The sequence below is a fragment of the Syngnathus floridae genome, chromosome 1, assembly GCF_059516105.1.
Source record: "Syngnathus floridae isolate MCC-2025c chromosome 1, RoL_Sflo_1.0, whole genome shotgun sequence".
Classification (NCBI taxonomy): domain Eukaryota; kingdom Metazoa; phylum Chordata; class Actinopteri; order Syngnathiformes; family Syngnathidae; genus Syngnathus; species Syngnathus floridae.
Window position 1 is genome coordinate 1,937,927 of NC_142413.1, and position 16,344 is coordinate 1,954,270.

Genomic DNA, 16,344 nt, shown 5'->3' on the forward strand with positions numbered 1-16,344 from the left:
CACCTTCCCAGATTTGCGCTCGTCCATTTTCAATAACTGGATGACATTTTGGATCTTGTCTTTGAAGGCTGTCAAGCAGCCTGTCTGGTCAAAGGTCAAGCCAACCACTGGCGGCGGTCGTGCTGCTTTGACCTGTGACCTCTTCTGAAGATCAGCTTTCCCTCTCATTTCATCTTCTGGCGCGCTCTCGTTTCTTTTCTTTCTCTTGTGGTCAATTTTGCTCTCTGCTCCAAGACGTTTCAAAATGCGCCAAGTGACCTGCTGGGGACAAAAGAGAGGTAAAAATGACAGAAGCACACGTCGGGTGACATGGCCGAAACGTTTTTGTCCGTCGATCGCATCGCACCTCCGTGGGCTTGACCTTGGATTTTCTTCTGTCCTCTTGCCGCAGCCATCAATCGGCAGACAAAATGTCCAGAGAAACGTTTTCAATTGTCATTTCCCGTGACAGGAAGCAATGCGTCCAGGCCCCGAATTACCAAAGCAGCCCTAATTTAAATGTCAACCCTGAAATTTTTGTGGATCTTTTTAATGTTTTTTGATGTTTGCTACCTCCCCCACATCCATTCCTTGACTGGACTCTCTTCGCTCTTCGAGAGGTTTTATTGTTTTATGGTGTGTCCAACAAAAAAATGCGCTTGGCCACCACTGGATGACTTTTTTTCCAGCTCATTACAAAGTCTTTGCATACTTTTCCACAACTATATGAAAATAAGAAGTGGAAATGGGCACACACAGAAAATAAATGTAGTAAATGATGTGTTTGTCTGTAATTAGGGTTGCAAGAAAGGGGCGTGGCCCAAGACCAGACCTGTAACCGGAGCCGTCGGCGGTGCCGCCTTCCGAGACCTTCCCAGACTTTCTTTTGTTTTGCTTTTTGTTTTATTTTTACTTTTTTTTTTGGTGTGGGCAGATTATGTTGAAACGAGGCCACGGGGGTACATGGGGCTGGCTTTGCGGTTGCCATGGTTACCTGAACAAGACGATGCCTGGCACCTCTTGCACTTTCATCCTTTCTAATGGAGGGTGGGGCGGGGACCCGCGGATATTTCCGGCCTTCTCGCGGGCTCACCTTGTTTTACCTTCAGCTGCCGCGCACACACGCACTCACACACACACACACGCACACACACACACACACACACACACACACTGGGGAGTTAACAAGGTCATCCAGCCTTGTTCCGAAAGTGTGATGTCATCGGGTCAGCACCACCTTGCTATCACCACACAACACGGACAGAAATATTCATCTACAGGTGACCCAAAACATGCACCTCACTCCACTTGAGTGCGTGAGAGGTGACGACACTGATCATCAAAAGACACACACCCAACATTTGAATGGCGTGTCAATCACTTGAGTGGTCTCGTGCGTAATCCTCCCTCAATGGTAGCCAAGGCCCGCCCGCCTCGCTGGCCCTGGCGCTCCTTTTGGGGATCAGCCAGGATTTTGCAAGTTGACATCGTGACTCTACACACACGCTGACACACATGAGCACGCGAGTTGAGCTTTCCTCACACGTTCGCCGCCGATGAGGCCACGCCCCAACAATGCCGAGCAAGTGTTTATCTGCGTGGCCTGCAGATGTCTCCGGGCTGAGCTCTAGCGTTACATTGTCCAATCAGATGTCAGCGTGTATGCGTTGCCATGTGAATGTAATCTGCCCAGGGCCTTCAGCGTCAATGTGCGGCCCAACACGGACCCGTCGGTGGGGGGGTCACTGCTCGAGTGTCAATTTGACGACTTGGTGGCCATTATTAGTTTTTCTATTTACAGAAATGCAAAATGTCATCTCACTTGCGTCTTTGCCGTGCGTTGGCAGGTTTGGGCACGCGAGCGAGTCGCGGCGCATCAGCAGAGGAGGATCCGCCGGTGCTGTGATAAGAAAAGAGGAGAAGGTCTTTGTCCTGATCACAATGGCGTCTGAGGGACACTCGGGGCTGTCACGAGACAAAAAGAGCAAATGACAAAAGACAAAAAGCATCTCTTGAGAGTCCAACATCAATCACCGAGTACGCTGTCTTGCGACTGAAGGAATTCTGGCAAGGTTTTCATCGCAAGCCAAATACCAAACGGTCACGTGGCTGTGGTGATGTCGCAATGATGTCACATGACCGTCAGGACGACGTCTACTGACGTTGACGGTCATCCGGCGAAGAAAATGTCTTGGCTGCTCTCGTATTTCGTTTCCATTACGTTCCATTATATTCTCTTGCGTCTCATGCAGTTGTAGAGCGGCGCCGTCTAATTAATCGACAACTCGTTTGAAAATCGATTCATCGTTCGGAGAGGTGCTGTAATTTTAAATGGTCAAAATGCCTCTCAAGAACGTTTTAGAATTCCGACTAAAATGTTGTGCAGTGATTTCTAGAACAAATTAGAGAGACGTGGAGCGTTCGCAGATGAACGATAAATGCAATCGAGTGTTGTGATCAATCGGTGATGAGTTGTTGCGGTTGTGCTAACGCTGCTAACCGATGAGAGTGCGTGTGCAAGCCCGGCTTCCCTCAACCCATCTGTCCTGTCCCGGCTTTCTGGGCTTCTTTGCTAACGGGACCCCGCGGCCCCCAAACACTGAGCTGGTCGGGGGGGGGGGATGCATGGCCCCCACCCGTCGGCACTCAATTGTGTCTGTGCACGGCAAGGCAAAGCAAAGCACTCTTCTATAGCTTTTTGATTGGCTTTCAATCCTCTGACACCCACACCGTTCTGCATGGCAGCTCTGTGTGTGTGAGCGTGTGTGTGCGGCTTAGTGAGGAGATTTAGTGGGGGGGGGGGGGCACAGAGGTGATTTTTCACGGGGAAGTAAAACGGGGCCAGATGGGGCTGATTGTTGCTTTCTACGCAAATTAAAAAGAGACATCTGCACTGAGATGGACGACACAGGCAGTTAACACACACACACACACACACACGATGGTAACAAGTGTGTGTGTGTGTGTATGTGTGACAGACTTGAGCATGCAGACATCCAGCCAGGTCCACATTACAAAGAGCTGTGCGTGTGTGTGCATGTGTGTGCGTATGTGTGCGAATGAGATGACACATTTGGCAAAGTGAAGTCAAAGTTGAAGACGAAAAAGAAAAAGAGGACAATTCACAGCTTCAGCCGAGGTCAGAGGTCATTGTATAGAAGAGCACAATGAAGGATTTCATGTGAGGAACCCCACGACCCCGCCCCCCCCCCCAATACATATACACTCACACACCAAAAGACCTCGTGTGAGAAAGCAAGGTCAATATGAGTATTAATTCACGACGAATGTGTGTGTGTTTTGCTTCTTACGAAGACTTGAGATCAGCTGACTCCATCGTCGTAATAGATGATAACCAAATGTGGTTGATATTCAATTTTTTCAAAAGTAGATGACAAACGGAATCTCAACCGATACAAATCCAACAAAATGTTTGTGTGCACGTTGTGTATCACCCTGAGGGCATTCAGTCACTTAGAGACAGATTTGAGTGGTTTCAGTTTTCCTGCAAAGGGTCTGCTTTTTTTGTGAAGAGGGGAGGGCGGGGGGCGGTCACATAAAGAGGTCACATGCAAACGTCCACTCAGTGCCAGGTGTCCGACCTGTAAAACCCGATGTGACTCCAATTCCCGCACGTCCTTAACTCCAAGCCAGAGCAGTCTCACGATTCACCTGGACAAGTGTCAACACAGGAAGTTGGAGAGACACACAGGAAGTTCTGCAAATTCCCTGCTGAGAAAAGTCAGGAGAGCTCATGTCAATCATTGGTCGCAACAATACCTGTGCGTTGGTGTGTGCTTGTGCTGCCACCTGCTGCTGGCTCTAAAAGTTGCAGCCTGCAAAAGCTTCTTGTCTCCCCCAAAAGAGGGGAAAAAAACACAGATTGGAATCATCAAATATTTAGAGCATTCGAACCTTCGATCACCATAGAAATGATCGTCGCCATGACAACCGTGCAAAAGAGCCAAAGGTCAAGATGAAGATTCTTTGGTTCAAACAATCAAAGTTTTTAGTTCTTTTGTTAGCAAGGTAACAACTAAAATCTTTTACTGTCTGAACAAAAGAATCTGTCTATATTCATGAAGTAGACATGATGAATCTCATCGAAATAAGCCAAAGGACGACTTGTGCATGAGTTCGACAGCCGCAACATTTATTATGCAATTTATGAATAGTGTCTACTTCTGACAGACAATGTTGCCTTCATCCAAAACAGTCCCCATGATGAGTGTGTGTGTGTGTGTGTGTGCCTCACATTCCACAGGTCATGTACATTAAGCGTGCAGCAATGCCCTCTGCAGGCCACCTTCTGCCATCACAGCCGTTGATATTTTTCTGGTGTCAGTCAAATGACTCTGAGCTCCTCCTGCTCCTCCTCTCGTTGCTCCTCCCCTTCATTTTGGTCGGCCTTCCTCGCGAACGCCGACGTCATTTCCTGCAGCAGGAGCTCTTGAGACGGCGTGCAGCCGGCCTGCGGGCAAGGCGCCGGTTGCGCATCAGCGACTCCGTGAGGGGCTGGAAGCGGCCGGACCTCCGGCGTGTCCCGGATCTCCTGCTTGTGGCCGTCGCCGCTGGACAGGAAGCTGTTTTCCAGGGATTTGAGCACCTGCAGCCCAAAGTCGCCCACCTCCTCGTAGAGCGGCTCCGGCGAATCAGAACGCTCCTCGGCGCTGTCCTGCTGGACCTTCATGGGCTGCGGACGCAAGCGTGCTAGAGTCAAGAGCGCTCGGGCCGCTCTCGACACTCGAGTCAGAAGTTGGAGAGAGACTCACAAAGTACATGGAGAGCGTCCTGCGGTCGTGAAGTTTCCTCTGCGGACAGCAAAAAATATTTGCATTCAGCTCAAAGCCGAGTGAAGGGATTTCAAAGTTGGAAGCTGCTTACTAGTGTCTGATTGGCCGAGAGCATGCCATGGTTGCTGTCATCCCCTCGAATGGGCACCAGCGGCATCGTGCCGAACTTCTGCTTGGCGATGTCGGACGAAGAGTGGCGGCGCAAGACGGGAGGGCCCGGCTCGTCGTTCTGCCCAAGGCACAGAGGCGGGAGGTGACCACGGGGCGGCGGCGATAGAAGCGGGAAAAACTCACCTGAGCTTTGAGGAAGCTGCCCACCCAGTCCCACAAGTCGGCCTCACTCTGGCAACAAAGGAACCTGAGCGCAGCACACACACATGCGTCCATATGTTCATCCGCCGGCGCAAATAGGCCCGCGCCGGGCGCTAAACGTGCAACTTACAGTTGATTTTTGTGTGACATCACGGTGAAGCCCCATCTATGAGCGCAATCAAATGTTAGCCTAACTTAGCATGAAAAAAGAAAAAACAAATTGATCCATGCGTCGCCAGTCACCTTGTTGGCGCTTTGAGTTTCCTGCGGACCCCCATGTAGACCTTCATGGTCTTCAGCGGCCACTCCTTCTCCGCTTTGAGGCTCTGAAGTCCAAAAGTCAGGCGACAACACGTTGGGCCTCACTCAAACGTCCCTCAGTCGGTTATTCGGTACCTTCTTGTCTTTGAGCAACAGTAGTTTGTTGTTCTTGATCTGGAAGCTTCTCTCCTGGAATTTGTTTCCCTGAAGCAATTTGGGGGTCTCCTCGCGACACCTCAGCACGCCGACCTTCATCAGGTCGCTCTTGTAGGCTAAAGGTCACGTAAGTAGGTCAGAGCCATGCTGCTTTCATGCATGCGTGTGTTGATGTGTGCACCACCTACAGGTGAGGATGTCGATGCCGTCCCGTTTCGGGACCCTCTTCACCACAAAATATGCGGAGCTGGGGTTGTCCATCTTGCACCACTGCAGCGCCTGCTCCAGAACTTTCTCTTTGGGATGCAACGGACGCTCTAAGGAAGCAAAAAAAAAAAAAAAAAGACACCTCAGACATAAGCATGCACGTGGTTTTTTTGTTTTCTTTTTCGTGTGCGCATGAGGACGCACCCAGCTCTCCATCCTCGATAACCTCAAATGTCATCCAGACATCTTTGTCACCAGGTGGGACGTTCCTCATATAGAGAACCTGATTGGTCAGCTCCTCTGCACACATGCTGGGCGACACCTGAAGGGACAGCGGCGTTAAAGGACGGCTGTTACCATGGCAACAGGATGTACATGTACGCCTTACTTTAAGGGTGATGCAGCTGTCGGGCATCTTCGTCTCCAGGTAGACCTCGATGATCAGATCTCCCGCCTGCGACAACTGAACACGCAAGCAGCACATTGACTCATCCCGCTTTAAGACTGACTCCGCCCACCCCGAGACGCCATTGAGTTACTTGAGTGTCCTTCCAGGAAGTGATGAGACTGATCTCCAACTCCATCTGATTCTGGTGCTCTTCATCAATCTGACGAGAAGCAACAAGTCCAATCGGCTGCGCACTCTGAAAGCGGACATTGGAGAAGGGCCTACTCACGTCAAAAACATACAAGTAGTTGTCAATGAGATCTTCCATGATCTTCACTTCATGCTCTCCTTTGCCGTCCGTTTGGAAGAGGCTGGGAGCAAAGAGCAGCGACAGGTTCTTGGTGCACATCTGGTTCAGGTCGGCACATTTCTGGACCCTGGCGGGAGCAACCGATCGTGATTTCGTGACGCAGATGACACGCCACGCTGGGCCAATCGGGACTCACCTATAGAGGTGGCTCACGAGGGCAGCCAGCGTCATCCGGTTGACCCGCGGAAGGGTCCGGATGATCTCCTTGTAGCGGTCTAACCTGGAAACCTTCAACTGGGTCTCTGAGGGGCAAACAGGAGACAAGAGTTTGCAGATGCTGGCGGCTCCTCCACGCTAGGCAGGAAGTCGACTCACTGGCGGCTTCCTGCCACAGCGGGTGGAGGTCGGCCATGAAGACGGGGTCGTCGATCTCCCTGAAGAAGCGCTTGAGGACGTCGGTCACGTCCTCGATAAAGTGGTCTCCGATGCGCAGTTTCACGTTGCGAGCATCTTTCCGGAACTGCTCCATGAGCAGTTTGATCCTGGACTTGGCTCCGTTCTTGCGGTAGATCCCTTCGTGGCTCAGACCTGCGGACGTCCACGCCGTGGTTGGAGACACCAAGCCCCCCCAGGCGCCGGCATACTGACCGTACTGCGTGATGAAGGCGATGCAGCTGTCCACAATTATGGGGATGTCGTTCCTGCTCAGCTGCTGCTCTCGCAGAGCGTTTCCTTTCCCGCCGCCGGCCCGCTGGATGTCCGAATACCACAAGCTGAAGTCGGTGCGGCCCACGCCCCGCAAGTGGAACGTCCTGACACAACGGCAACATCAGACCTCCCGGGAGCAGCTGAAAGAGAAGCAGCCGATGCCAAGGTCCGCTCACCTGCCCTTCTCCACCAAAACCAGAATTTCTTTCTTCTCGTGGCTCTGGCCTTCCGAAGCGACACCTTCAAAAGAAAGAATCGGAATCTGGACGTGGTCTCGAGAAGACTTTGTTCTCATAGACACCGAACTCAGCTCCTGGAGACGCTTGAGGTTGATGATGTCTTCTGCGGCGCCGTCGTTTTGCGGACAGATGAAGAGGTTGGACTTCTGCAGGACAAAGTACGCCTCCTTCCACTGCTGAGGGTCCAACATGGCTCGGTACTGCAAGCGTCCGATGCGTTCAAACTCCCGAGTCAGCAGGCAGTGACAGCTGAGCGGCGTCGCGGCCTGGAGAGCAAACACGACACGGCGGTTCTATCTTCGGGCCCGTTCCGTCTTTGGCCGAGGCGACAATCATCAACATCAAACCTTCCCGATGGCACTGGTCCAGGTGTGCAGAACCTCGGCCGTCTCCACACCAAACTGATGGACTTTGTCCGAGGTCAAATATAACTCAAAGGTGTACCGGAACCTGAGCGGGAAAAGCGGTCCGATGATTGCGGGTTAAGTTCTGTGCCACGCGGTGCCGACCTAACCTGTCCACAAAGCCGTTGTTGTTGTTGCTGTTGGACGAGTCGGGTCGGCCCACTCCCAAACACACGACGTCCTTCAGGTTGAACTCCACGCACGGCTCTGCCGATCGCGACGTCTGGTACAGGAACAGTGACTGATCCACCGAGCACCAGAACTTCTGAAAGTCTGCGGCAGTCCAGAGGACGGGATGTGAAGGGAACAATGAGCTGCGGAGGAACATGGTTCTGTCAGGATGACAAGGCCAACCTTCTCGAGAACGGCGAGACAGCGTCCCTCTGCTGGTGCAATTGGATTTGAAAAGGTAGCCCGAATGAAGGATGGTCTTCATGATCTCGTCGTAGACGCCTGGATCTGGGACCAGACCACAGGAAGTTCTATTGGCCATCCATGTTCTACAACACTGCATTGCAGTCGTATTAGTAGTAGGACAAGTCTGGGCAGTGGTTCTGACCCGATGCGGGGTAGTGATCAAGTAGGTCTCTCGTTGGTTGCTGTCCGTGTGCTGTGGCTGTCAGGTAAATGGATCTGGCCTCAGAGAAGATATGAGTGACAGTTTTGAGGAGTGTGTGCTCAGAGACCGCCGAACACAAAACCTGAAGGGAGACGCAAAAAAGTGCGGTAAGGAACATGTAGCGTTGCCAAGAACTTGCTATCATCACCCACATACGCCATCTCCATTTGACATGATTCCATTTCACTTTTCTGTCTAACGCGGTTTAGTCATGGACCCCCTTTTTTGGGGGGGGTCATAAATATAGTTTTAAATTAAATGGATGATATAAGGACCATACAAAGATGAACGGCTGGAGGTAGGTAGGTAGGTAGGTAGGTAGGTAGGTAGGTAGGTAGGTAGGTAGGTAGGTAGGTAGGTAGGTAGGTAGGTAGGTAGGTAGGTGGGTAGGTGGGTAGGTGGGTAGGTGGGTAGGTGGGTAGGTAGGTAGGTGGGTAGGTGGGTAGGTGGGTAGGTAGGTGGATCTGCATTCGTACCGCAGTGTGTATGTATTTAAAAGACATCCAGATGACATGACTTAACAGGATCAGAGAAAACTACAAATGAAAGCAATAAGTGTCACAAGATATAAAAAGCAAAGCAAAAAAGAAAGTACGCTGTGTTAAGCAAGGAAAGAATCTCACTGCAAACCAGCGCTAGTAATTTGATGAATTTCCCTGACCAATTTAAAGGTGTTTGACAGATCTTTATGACTACTTTATATTACAGGTAGCTACGATGTTTTTTTTGATTCGGGAAGGGGGAAGTTCGCAGACGCGTCTCATCCACCCTTTTTTTTTTCCCTCTCTTCCACACCAATGGCATCAAAATGACTTACTCCGTCCGCCTGATATCATCTTGTGCGTATTGCTTCTCTTTGACTAAAACGTCAACAGACTTCCATGTATTCACGGTGACTGATGGCAAACGGACGACGAGCATTCACGGTGACTGATGGCCGCCTTCGGCTGCCCAACAACACGCCTGATCGAAATTAAAAAACACCAAAGGAACCCTTCAGCTGCCTTCAAAACATGCCTTACTAAAAAGACTTTCCAAACAACGCACTTTTGGGGGTAACGCGATTCCCAAATACTGGACCCCAAAGTCCGCCTGAAATCGAGATTTAGGTGTACTGTCAAAAGAACGCCAGCTCAAATATTCCTGTGGTTTCCAAATGCGCACCTTGAGCAGCTGTTCCTGGCTGCTGAAAGCGGGATGGTCCAGTCGGAAGCGTCCTTCCCGGTACTTCTGACCGATGAAATCTCGCCGCTGACTCGGCGACGCGTCGCAGTCCAGCTCGTCGGACTGGGACAAGTGGGCGGCCCAGAACTCGTTGGCGCGATCGTTACCCAGCATGATGAAGAGCTGCCACGCGAACAACGAGTACATAAAAGACGAGTCGAAGCGATTCCAGTCGTTTCAGGTCTTGAGCCGATTCAAGACTTACTTGCACAATTTGGTTGCTCCACACGCTGGTGTCCAGTTTCAGACTCTGGACTTTGGAAACCATGGTGCCCAAACCTCTGTGCTGACCTGCACTTGAGAATTGAATGACATCATTATGAAAGTCCACCATACGAACATGCTAGCATGTAGCTAACGCGGGCGTACCGGCACAATTCTTGCAGATGACCACACACAAGTTGATGGAAGCCCAGTCGGGGTTGACGGCCTGGCAATCGGCACACGTGCGGTTGGAGCGGTTGGACCAGATCTTCTCCGCCACCTCGTAATCCGACAGGGTCTCGGCGATGGCCTCCTGCAGCGCCTCCATCCAGTCCCGCTTCTCCCGGTCCGAGTCGGCCGTGAAGCTGGAGAGGCAGAGAGTTGATGACAGGTCGCCGTGGCAACGGACCAGCGAAGGTGACAAAGACCCAAGGTGGTACCTGAAAGTTCTGTAGGGAGTGATGAGGTCGAAACTCTTGTTTTTCCCATCTCGGATGGTGGCGCCGCGGGCCTCGATCACCGTGATGCCGATCCCGGTGCGAAAACACTGAAACCGTCCAAAAACAGATATCACACACACACACGGCTGGAAGACACGGCAAGTTGCGTGTGGAAACGTGTCGGCATTGCGTGCGGAAAAACATCGAAGTTCTGCACGGCCCAGATGCTAACGAGTAGCGTCTGTGGTGCTAAGGTGTTAGCCTGTTGTGCTAACATCACCTGCTGGCTTTTGTGGAGCCAAATCTGCTCCGTGTTGAGGGCGACGTAAACTTTCGACTTGGTTCCTTTCAGCTCCAGGAAGCCGTGTTTCTGACAGTGGGGACCGGGACCCAACCAGCGCCGCCCGAATACCAGCTGGTCTCGGACGTGGTCCTGCAGCGTGGACACCCAACGCCGCCTCAGCACTGACGCGGGCGCATCAACACGCACAGTTGGTCCAAAGTCAACAATCAATCGCTTTCCCCATGCACGTGCGTACCTTCGCTATCGGCCTTAAAAACAAAAATCCGCTGACTTGTCACAATTTCAAATTTGTTGTCTTTGGAGGGGCGGGCCATCTGGATGGCAGCCAATGGGACAACTCCTTTGGGGTACGCATCCTGCCACAGATGACGACGATGATGATGACAACGGCGTCAAAGTCAAGGATGGACTCCAACCTCACCTTCTCGTTTCCAAAATACATGAGATTTTTGCCGTCAAACTTGACGAAGCGCTTCTGGAAAACGTAGTTCCTGGAATGAAGCACAAGTTCTGCATCGTCAGGCGAGCGCAACAAAGTTGCGGAAGGTGGAAAAAAAGAGAAAGACACACACACCCAGTCAAGAAGGAAGAAGAGAAGGACGAAGACGACGACGACACACAGGACAGGACCAAAATGACGACACGCACAACGAGAGTGTGTGCTGAACTCTCAAGCCTGACACACACACACACACACACAGACACACACACACACACGTTTAACGTGTGCAAAAGCGACTACGTCGTCATCGCCCCAGCTGGACCCGCCCGCCGCTTCAATCAAAAAAGTTTCTTCTACTTGCCGTTCCCAGCGACATAAACCAAACGCACCCCTGCGGCGACAGTTTGTCCAGCCATCCACTGATGATGGGCGTGGCGGCCCTGTCGCTGAGGGAGGTGTAGCTGGCGTACGGCGAGATGGTCTGGTCCTCGTCGCCGTCTGGCGACAGCGCGCACCTGCAAAGGGGACGATTATGGTCTCGCGGCACTCGGCTGACACCCCGAATGTCAGGTGACACCCGCTTTACCCATGTTGCTCGGCGAATTCCCCCTCCCGCCTCCTGCTTTCTCCGTCTCGTCTGATGTCGATCTGAGTCGGAAAACAAACGAAACGGAAATCGCGCGTGGGTGCCGACATCAAAACGGCGGCGCGACGGACTCACTTCGCTGCCAAACGTGTTGACTCCGCCTCTTTGGAAAAGAGTTTCACAGTAGGGACTGATGACGTCGTCGAGGTCAACGGGGTCGTCTGTCAACGCAACCAGTGGAAACACAATCATGTCTTAATGGCTTATGACATCACACATGACATCATTGCACATGTTGGCATCGCGTGATTACATCACACGTGATAGAATAAAGTGATGATGTCACGATGATGTCACCTTGCACACTCACCTCTGACTGATTCTGACGAGTTGTTGCTTGAAGTGCCGCCACTGCCAACAGGATTCAAATGAATTGATCATTGATTGACTGATGGACGAATTGATTCGTTGTCCAAACCTGTTTCTCTGGTCCCTACGGTTCTTGTCAGCTGCATGTCGAGGCGGCGTCGGAGGGGCGGACCCCAAGGTGCCCCAGTAGATGTCATTGGAGATCATCTCCATCCTGCTCGAGCCGGACCACCGCGAGGATAAGGACGTCCTGCCATCGTCATGGCAACCAAGAGACGTAGGTGAAGAGGAAGCGGGACGCGGTTGGTTGTCGTGCGCTTGGGTGGGAGTAGAGGGCAACGGGGATGTGGTGAGCGGAACCGGACGGACGACCCTCGGGGGAACGGGCGGCAGGTAAACGTCCGATCTGCCGACGGGCGTCGACTCGGACAAAGGTGAGTTGATGCCGTCTAAAAGCGGAAAGCAGACGGACTCTTGGGAGAGTCTCCTGTGCGGCGACAGCACGACGTCAGGCGCAGGAGGGTGAAAGTGAACCGGCGCAGTGCGCCTCCGGTTAAAAACCGTTCTGGGTTTGGGCACCGGCTTCAGCATGGCGGACAGGTCCGGAGCTGAATTGTTCCTCAACGCTTCCAAGCCGTAGGTCGTGTGAGACGATGGGGGCGGAGAAGACGACGGCAGGGCCGTCGTGGAATGGTGTCGCTCAGGCGCCGCTCTCTGATTGGCTCCCTGAGCTAACCGCCTCTGGACTTGCGATAGAAGTCTCAGGATCCGTTTGCGATGTCCGGTGGCCGTGATTCCCAGGCTGACCAGCGCGTCGTGATCCAAGTGGGCCACATCGGCGGCCAATAGGAGCCCGGCTCTCTGGAAGGAGGCGTGGTACCTGTGAGGAACGACATGGACGCAAGAAGTGGGCAAATGATTGTAAAACGGCCCCTGGGTTGCTTTGTGCATCGAGTGACTTCTGACCTCTCCAAATGGATGGCGGCCAGAAGCGTTTCCACCGCCGTGTTAGCATCTAGCGTCGCCATGACCACCATCGCCAGCGCCATCTCCTGACGCCATCACGGGGCCATCACCGGTCACAGCGGCCCATCGGTAACTGACCTTCAACAAAATAAATTCATTCATTCATGACATATATTAATGTCAGGAAATGCCCCCGCCCCCCCAAAAAAAAATGCTGCTACTATGTTAGTGTAGCAGGAAGTTAACTAATGCTAGCATGTTAGCATAGCAAGAAGTGACGAAACTATATTGCCAATATGTTAAGTGAAGCGTTCCAAATATTTCATAAACAGGTTAGCATGTTCAAATGACAGGTCTCCGACGTGTCAGCATGGCAAGAAGCAGTATAATGATTTTTTGTCTGTGCTTTTATAGAACAGCCTATTTTGGACAAATTTTTTTCAAGTAACAAACATCCACATCCGTTTGGAAAGATTGACAACCTCGAGTGACTCATCGCAGCATACCAATGGTAGTGGGAACTTTTCAAAAAAGAGGGCAGAGCGCAGATGTCTCAGTCTGCCATGTAAACTCATTCTCTTCACATATTTCGACATTTTCAAGCAAGCGTAATCTTCGTGGTGTGAAGATGCCACAAGAGCATTTTAGCAGGCTTCTTTTGCTCGTGAAACTTCACAAGTTGGCCAAGTCCTCAGCGACAGCCACTTTGATTATATCATAAAAGTGGATGTCAGTGCGCCATCTAGCGGACAAAATGAGCAACAACCAGTTACTTTGACAGAACGTGTTCTCCATTGGGACTGGAGGCCCTGAGCGGCCCAAGCGACTTGCATAGCAGCAAACGACCACCAAAGCATGTAGCTAACACGCAAGCATCTCAGGAAGAAATCAATAACTGGGAGTGGCCCAACAGGATCATAAATGTGTTCCTCACTCTGCAGGAAGTGACCACAACATGTTGCTAACATGTTAGCATAGTAGCAAGTCATGGAAATAAGAGGCCAACTTGCTCTTTCAAGGCCTAATTGATGTTTCATTCATCACAGTTGAAGCAGATGATTGGGCTGCATTGATTGCAACGGATGATGACTTCATGCAGGCGAGCACAAGACGACTATTGTTACACGCACGCACGCACGCGCACGCGCCTACACGCACACAAGCGAAGCGTTGTTGTTCAGCATGTGTGTCGGGCTGACCTCGGCCCTCCCGAGGACGACGAGGGGGCGCGTTTCTAAACAAAGGGAGTTGTGTTCCTTTCTGTTCCATTCCGGTCTGTTCTGCTGTGCTCTGCCCGCCCGCCCGCTCACATCAACCAAGCGGCGCCAACGAGAACGGCTCGGCCTCGTTCGGTCCGAACGCTCACGTTTCGCCGCCGGCTCAACACGTTACCGTAGCGACGCCGGACAAACGACACCGCCAATCGGTGCAGAACAGGTCATGTGACTTAGCAGGACGCAAACACACCCAAACTTCCTACATGCACGAGTGTGTGTGTGTGTGTGTGTGTGTGTGTGTGTGTGTGTTTGCACGTGTGCTGTGCAAAAGAATAAATTGTGTGTGTGTGGGTGGGTGTCTGTTTCCTAAACAGTCCTGTGTGTGCGTGTGTGTGTTATGTGATTGGTCAAGTGGACTTGGAAGCTGCACATCCCGTTGTTTGCCCCGTGAGAACTTGAGGAAGACGCTGGACAAATTGCATCCACCCCCGAATTTGAAGGTACTCAGAGGGGCGTGGCCGGCCCCTTCAGCTTTATAGCGAGCGTTTGAACTTGCCATGGTAATTGCATGTCACGTTTGCCTGAAGAAGCCACCAGAGCAGCACGGGTAGTCAGTCACATGAGTGCTACTGACGAAGTCCCATGATGGACAGTACAGTGCAGCGTTTTAATCTGGTTTACTTAGTCAAACTTGACCAACTCCAAGCCACGATGATGTGCTGACTCATGCTACAAAATTACATGCAGATGATGTCACGTCATGTCATCACGCTGTGATGTCACGCTGTGGTGCTACGCAACAGATGTCAGGCCGCGACGCTCGTGCACACGCAGCGAGCGCTAAGGAAGCGGCCAGAGGAAAGGAAGGGCCAAGCGAATGGCCGTGACATCACAACAGGAAGTTCTCAACAGGAACATGCCGCCTTACAACATCCTCTTTGTATGTGCGTATATGCTAGGCAGGACGATGGCGCACCCTCCCCCCAAGGTCAGAAAGGAAACAAACACCTCCTTTTCCTTTACTAGCACACGCACACACATTTCTACAAACGAGAAAGGAGCAGATAGTGATACCAGGCATCGCCCTTCTTTCAAAGACATTTGACAAAAAAAATTATTCTAGAAGTCTGCTACACATGCGCTCCCTCTGGTGGTATGCAAAAGAATTACTGAATTCGATACAACAACATGACTTCAATCCAACATCAGTGAAGCTAGTTGAAAATACATTTTGTGCCTTTTAGGACTGAAATTTGTATTTTAATATCAACTATTAACCATGAAAAGTCATTTTATAGCCTTTTTTGCTGTTGAGAGGTGTGTCAAAGTCTGCCTTATTGCCAATTTCTTCACATGTCAAGACATACAAAGAGATCGAAATTGCGTTTCCTACTATCCCACGGTGTCCAACCTCCATGATGTCCAAAACAAAACAAAACAACATCAAGAAGTCCATCAGTAGAAATTAGACGCAGTTACACCAGACCAGAACCATCATGACAGACGTGAAAACCAGGTCAGGTGCACGAGAACTGCTTTCTGCGTCACAGCAACTTTGGGGGTAAAATTTAGGAGGAGACGTTGCTCGTCAGAGTTTGGATTTGCAATTGAGCCAAAATTGCATGACATTTGACCAACTGGAAAACTGGACCAAAGCCACAACTAAAAACCAGAAGAACCAATAAATGCTCATGTGAAACTCACCAGTGAAAAAGCAAAACAGCTAGAACCAGTCCGACCAGAGGAACCGGCAAAACAAGCAGAAGCGGTCAGAGCGGTAGAACTACTAAAACCAGTAGAACCAGATAGACTGGCAAAACCAGTACGCAGACCTGCCAGACCAGTCAAGCAGGACAAGAACAAACGGTCCGTGCGTGTGTTTCCGGTTGGGTCCAATCCTGACAGAACCGAACCGCGACCGAAACAACTTGACCCGTTGCGGTCACTCACTTGACTCGTGCTCCGGTTCCTTTTCCTCCCCGGTTCGGTTCGGCTGACAAGATCCGCACGCAGTCCGGGACTGTAACCAAACCCACATCCACTCAGGTGCTGAGACTTGTGGGAGTTGCGCGAGTTCTGTTGGATTGCAGACGTTCAACACGCCCGACGTTCACAATGTCAAGGCACAGCAAGAACAACGTATACAACTTCCGGGTTGCTCTATTTCAAAACAAAAGTTCCAAAAGTCCCGATTTCCTGTTGTAGACTGACGCGAC

The 16,344-nt window shown here is 51.4% G+C and overlaps 1 protein-coding gene across 2 annotated transcripts; it reads right to left on the minus strand.

Annotated features, from left to right (window-relative positions):
- Positions 1-4,111: 4,111 nt before the first annotated feature.
- Positions 4,112-16,261, minus strand: arap3 (ArfGAP with RhoGAP domain, ankyrin repeat and PH domain 3). 2 transcript variants are annotated; one of them, XM_088387020.1, is made up of 36 exons: positions 16,079-16,261; positions 12,912-13,049; positions 12,055-12,825; positions 11,947-11,987; positions 11,712-11,797; positions 11,577-11,638; positions 11,380-11,505; positions 11,123-11,224; positions 10,970-11,039; positions 10,784-10,904; positions 10,525-10,709; positions 10,245-10,351; positions 9,970-10,169; positions 9,806-9,891; positions 9,541-9,723; positions 8,317-8,458; positions 8,112-8,216; positions 7,868-8,030; positions 7,701-7,803; positions 7,421-7,619; positions 7,291-7,354; positions 7,055-7,218; positions 6,782-6,994; positions 6,603-6,708; positions 6,386-6,533; positions 6,248-6,316; positions 6,097-6,171; positions 5,913-6,030; positions 5,690-5,818; positions 5,481-5,617; positions 5,328-5,410; positions 5,215-5,250; positions 5,067-5,130; positions 4,864-5,001; positions 4,752-4,790; positions 4,112-4,672 (listed from the first exon to the last, which is right to left on the minus strand). In XM_088387020.1, the coding sequence occupies exons 2-36, from the start codon at positions 12,992-12,994 to the stop codon at positions 4,325-4,327; spliced, it is 4,866 nt and encodes a 1,621-aa protein (XP_088243146.1). In that variant the 5' UTR covers positions 12,995-13,049; positions 16,079-16,261; the 3' UTR covers positions 4,112-4,324. The 2 variants fall into 2 exon arrangements, with proteins under 2 accessions (XP_088243146.1, XP_088243139.1); XM_088387013.1 differs by lacking the exon at positions 11,123-11,224.
- Between the last annotated feature and the right edge of the window lie 83 nt (positions 16,262-16,344).

What these genes read in the sequence shown, in the direction of transcription:
- arap3 (XM_088387020.1), bottom strand. Translation starts at nt 12,994, where the DNA reads ATGGCGCTGGCGATGGTGGTCATGGCGACGCTAGATGCTAACACGGCG. An exon ending in CGTAGGGACCAGAGAAACAG is followed by an intron (nt 11,988 to 12,054) that starts GTTTGGACAACG and finishes TCCTGTTGGCAG; the next exon opens with TGGCGGCACTTCAAGCAACA. An exon ending in ATGTCACACAAAAATCAACT is followed by an intron (nt 5,131 to 5,214) that starts GTAAGTTGCACG and finishes TGCTGCGCTCAG; the next exon opens with GTTCCTTTGTTGCCAGAGTG.